This window comes from Miscanthus floridulus, chromosome 17 (genome assembly GCF_019320115.1).
Source record: "Miscanthus floridulus cultivar M001 chromosome 17, ASM1932011v1, whole genome shotgun sequence".
Classification (NCBI taxonomy): Eukaryota; Viridiplantae; Streptophyta; class Magnoliopsida; order Poales; family Poaceae; genus Miscanthus; species Miscanthus floridulus.
Genome location: NC_089596.1, coordinates 109,286,784 through 109,291,410, shown reverse-complemented (window position 1 = coordinate 109,291,410; position 4,627 = coordinate 109,286,784). Strand labels below are relative to the sequence as shown.

Here is a 4,627-nt window from a genome sequence, read left to right as displayed (position 1 = left end):
AAACAATGAAAGCAATAAGCAATATCGGTAACTTAATGAATCTCCAAAGACTGCCATACTAAGGTAGAGCCGATAACTTGACCTTGATCTAATTCAAGCAGTGGGGTGTGAGACAGAATCACATAGGCCATACTTGAATTAGACAAGAATTGATAACTAGCCTATACCAGAGTCGCAGTGGGGGTCGACCGGATCGATGCAGCCATACGAACAGAGGTATAAACCATGACGGTACTTACAGACAAGTAGTGGAGGTCGACCGGATCGATGCAGCCGTACTCGCTGAAGAACTCGCCGAGATCTATTCTACTCCTACTCCTAAGGGGTGGCCGGAGCCGAAAAAAATAATTAACTTTGTATTTGATTGATTGTTGATTTCTATAATAGCCGGAGTTTGGTATTTATACCGAAGTCTAAACATGAATCCTACTCAAGCACGATTTGTTACAACCTTTGACATAAAATAAAAATATTCTTAATTTAAGATAACTTGGACTCTAATCTTCTCTTTTTCGTAGAGTCCAGCATGTTTCGTCCCAGCGTCAATCATAGTCTTTGTCGTTATCTACTGGCGCTATTTGAAGAAAGCCGATTCTAATGCTGTATCCGAATCAGCTGGTTCCGATCCGCACTCAATCGATTCCTTGCTGACATGATTTTGGGAGTTCTCGAGCTCTTGAGATCCTCCTCCCAAATTCTGGTGTAAACAGTATGTGAACCTTATTTGCTGCTCTCAATCTCCCATTGGAATTCCAAAGCTTAATTTATTATGTCCTGGTAGTTGAAACCCACGGCTGTGAAATGTGTGAATGGTTTGCTTTAATTGTCTGCTATTGTAGTTGGTTGAAGCCTTGAAAGCTTCATTAGTTTGCCATTTCGAGTAAAAATGAACTATTGCTTTCAGACTGTCGAGAGATCTTAATTCAGTATGTGTGGCGCAAGAGATGTTATTGTTGCTGTAATTTTCTATGCTTAGTATAAACACTACTATGCTTAGTATAAACACTACGTACCTTTGACATGAAAATGTCTATTTCTGTCCAGTTATATTACTAGTATTATCACTTGGTAATGTTTGTGCTTCGTAATAACACTATGTACTTCTCAACTTTCAGATCGCATGGCAAGTTCAGGATGAACTTGATGTCATGTTTCATGTACTGTTTTATACATTCTTGAGAGACCAGAGAAGCAATTGGTTAGAGAGCCTCAGCGGCACTCCACAGGTTCTCACAGCGCAACGGTGCCCTTGTGTCAGGGTGGGGCAGGGGTTTGGGGGTTTTCTCGGCCCGTGTGAGAAGGTCTTCTCTATCACAGCAATGCCTGGGGGTGGTCTTACCCTCTGCAGGTCGAGTTTTTTTTTCTAGTTTTTTAATCCCTTTTGGAAATCACACTCTTTACCTTGTGATGTCTGCTTCATGTGGATGCCTGTGATAGTTTAATCCCATGGCTGTGCCCTATGGATTGTGGTTTGAGCATCTGTTCTGGTAGACTGGAAGTTGTTTGATGGGTTCATGCCATTTCGAGTGGACATGAAGATGCTTCCGGACTGTTGAAAGATGGCTTAGATAGCAATCATTATTGTACTATAGGAGCACTGTCTTTGTTTCAGAAGGAATTAAATGTTAAGAAATGACTTCAAAATTTTCCCTAGAGAAGAGGGGATATTGCTATGTAGTTTCTAAACTGCAAATTATGGCGATGAAGAAAAAAAAAGACATAATGGCTTCAAATATTCTGTAAATATGTCCTTTCCCCCTTCCCAAACATGCAGGAGAACTGTGTATCGTTGCATTAAGAAGCGAGTTACTTCTAGTTTGTCATTTGCTCCGTTTACAGAGTGAAACTACAACACAGCCTAGGCGTCTATTTCCCGCTGTGTAGATTTGTCTTCGAGATAGTAATTTCATCTGCTCTGGAGCTATTTCACCATTATTGTGTGGTATTGTTTCTAGTTCCTTATCAGTTCCTTCAGAGAGATTGCAAGATTGTGTGATTTATATTAAATGTTGTACTTTTAAGAGGTTTCGTATGCGCTTTGTGTTTTGATATTCAGAATCAGCAGTGGATATGATCCTTGGGTTCATTTCTGAAATAAGACTGCTACATTTTCCTTCTATGTGAGTTTACTTATGGAAGAGTTTTGGTTGGTTCCTTTATACATTGTTCAGGCTTACAAAGAGGTCATGGCCTTACCAATTGAACTAAGCATTGGTTGGCACGTGCTGTAGTTATTGCATAGGAAGAAAATGGACTTAACTGTATGTGAATGCAGGTGTCCCCCCACCCCCACAACGTTAACCAAGAAGTTAGTCAGGTACTGAACGAGCTCTAGTGGACCCATGACCGAATCTATTTGGCTAGCACACAAGTAAACTGAAGATTCCTAGGCATTGAAGAGTTCCAGAATCCAAATTGTTCAGAAGAAAGAAAACTCTCCGATTAGATTGCAAAACATTTTATTGCTTTTATTTCAAAGCTGGTCACCGATTGTCAGCACATTACGAAACTGAGTTCAGAATAAGAATACCACTGTTTGAACATTACGAAAGGGTCAGCCACATACAAAATTTACTGGTTAAAGGTTTAAATTTTACCACCCTCAGCTACATTTCAATATCTTCTGATGCAACAGTTTTGAACTGAAAAAAAGAGCAAATATGAAGCACAAAGTGAAAATTCATGTGTTCCAACTATAGCCGCTTTTGTCAGCACAATGTAGGCAAATGCCTATCAACTTTCAGTTACTGAAAATTTTAGTCAAGCTGTGCTGTGCAATATCAATCAGCAATCAGCATTGAGTCTGGCAACTCATACTACTTGAATTGTTTCTGTTGCAGTTACACAGCAAAGATGCTGACTACATTAGGAAAGCAAAAATATGAAGGGAGATCTACTTCATAATTGTGTTGATAGATTGGAATCACCATTTGAAGGAGACGAGTTTTTCCTTTATTCTGTTATATATCCATTTATGTTGTTAGAGATGTATTCTAGGTTTCCACCAGAATTGTGAACTTGGCCCCTTAACTACCTGTAACTATCAGTGATATTGCTGTTAGTGAAGGGGGTAAAACATCATCTATATTGTTGCAGTCTGTTTTGCAAAATCAGCTCGCTATTATCTACAAGAATGAGAGATTGTTCTAGCTTCCATAGTTGTAAGATCAAAATAGACGCTATTACAATTTTTAAGGGCCAGGTTCTTCAGGACAGATTATATAGCTTATAACAAAAGATGCGACTCCAGTGCCATTGGTGTAAACTGTAAAGAAAGAACACAAAACACCTTTCCTAGTGGAGAAGATGGAGTTGTTTTCTCTTGTGGTTGTGGAAAGTTCACTTTCCAACCCTGAAACAAACGGGATAACAATGAATTGAAAGGTTTGTTTTGTGCTGTTATAAATGTAGTTAATTCTGTGCTTTCACTGTTGCTTTTGGTATGATGTCCCACCGTATGACGACATGAGCATACAATGGACCCACAAGAATTCCCAATGAACTGCGTAGGAACTAGATCAGTTGGCACAGAAATTACACGAAATTCCTCTCAAATTGGCCCAGAATTAAGATAGCCAATAACAATCGGCTGCCATCTTCAGATAATCATGTAGCTTGGTCGTGTGATCTTGACGGACAGTGCATGCGTCAGTCATCCTGCAGTATCCTCTGCTTGAGCATCTCGGCGCGCAGGTCGGCGGCGTCCACCTCCTTGGTGCCGGTCACCGGACGGTAGTAGCCGGTCTCGGGGTCAGGCTCCCAGAACGCCGTCTTCTCCTCCGTCGTGGTCGCCATGGCGCTGGCGATGTCCTTGGCCACCGTGCCCAGCTTCACCGCCTTCTCCTCCACCTTCTTCAGGGACTCCGCCGCCACCGTTATCGCTGCAGAGAGCCCCCTCCTGGATATACAGCTGGACGCCACACGTGCCATCCGATCGCGATCCGACGACGGTTAGGTTCAGTTCGACCTAGCCCTCCCTGTTGGTTCTCGGTGCCCGACTGCCCGTTGCCGTCTCTCTCTTCTGTCTTCTCGGAGGAATGAAGGCTACGACGACCAAGCACACTAATACGCTTTTACTCCTTGTTATTATATAGATAGACAAAAAAGGATGGTGGAACCTAATAATGAGCAATGGCAACGAGAGGTTGTTAGAACTTGCTGGAAGGCACGTTTTCTCACATGCATTAGCCGAGTTCTATATATGTGTAGAAGACATACCGTTATGGTTTCTGTTTTTAGGGGTTTTTTTAGTGAATTCTGTTTGTAGGTAGGAAAGACAATGATGACGACAGTTTCAAAAAAAGAAAAGACAATGATGATGACACTTAGCCCTAGCGTCTATTTTGTGGGAGCAGGCCTTCAACTTACATGGGCTTCCAGATATTAAAGGCCCAAGGATATTTGTATTTCATTTCATTTCGTGAAAGCTGAATGATTTATCATTTCACTAGCAAATTTTACGTACAACTTATTGCGGTATTACCTTGACCCACTCATGCTGTCGTGCTAATGATAATGAGCTAACTATCTTTCTTTCGTTTAAGTAGGCGTGACCAACCATAATTTGATTAAATAAAATAAATTTCACAAATAAATGCTAGGTGCAATAAAAAATTCATTTTATAGG

The 4,627-nt window shown here is 41.1% G+C and overlaps 1 protein-coding gene across 1 annotated transcript; it reads right to left on the bottom strand.

Annotated features, from left to right (window-relative positions):
- Positions 1 to 1,934: 1,934 nt before the first annotated feature.
- Positions 1,935 to 4,042, bottom strand: LOC136518628 (protein SENESCENCE-ASSOCIATED GENE 21, mitochondrial-like). Its single transcript, XM_066512302.1, has one exon. It carries the CDS (start codon positions 3,928 to 3,930, stop codon positions 3,649 to 3,651), a length of 282 nt encoding a protein of 93 aa, XP_066368399.1. The 5' UTR covers positions 3,931 to 4,042; the 3' UTR covers positions 1,935 to 3,648.
- Positions 4,043 to 4,627: the final 585 nt, after the last annotated feature.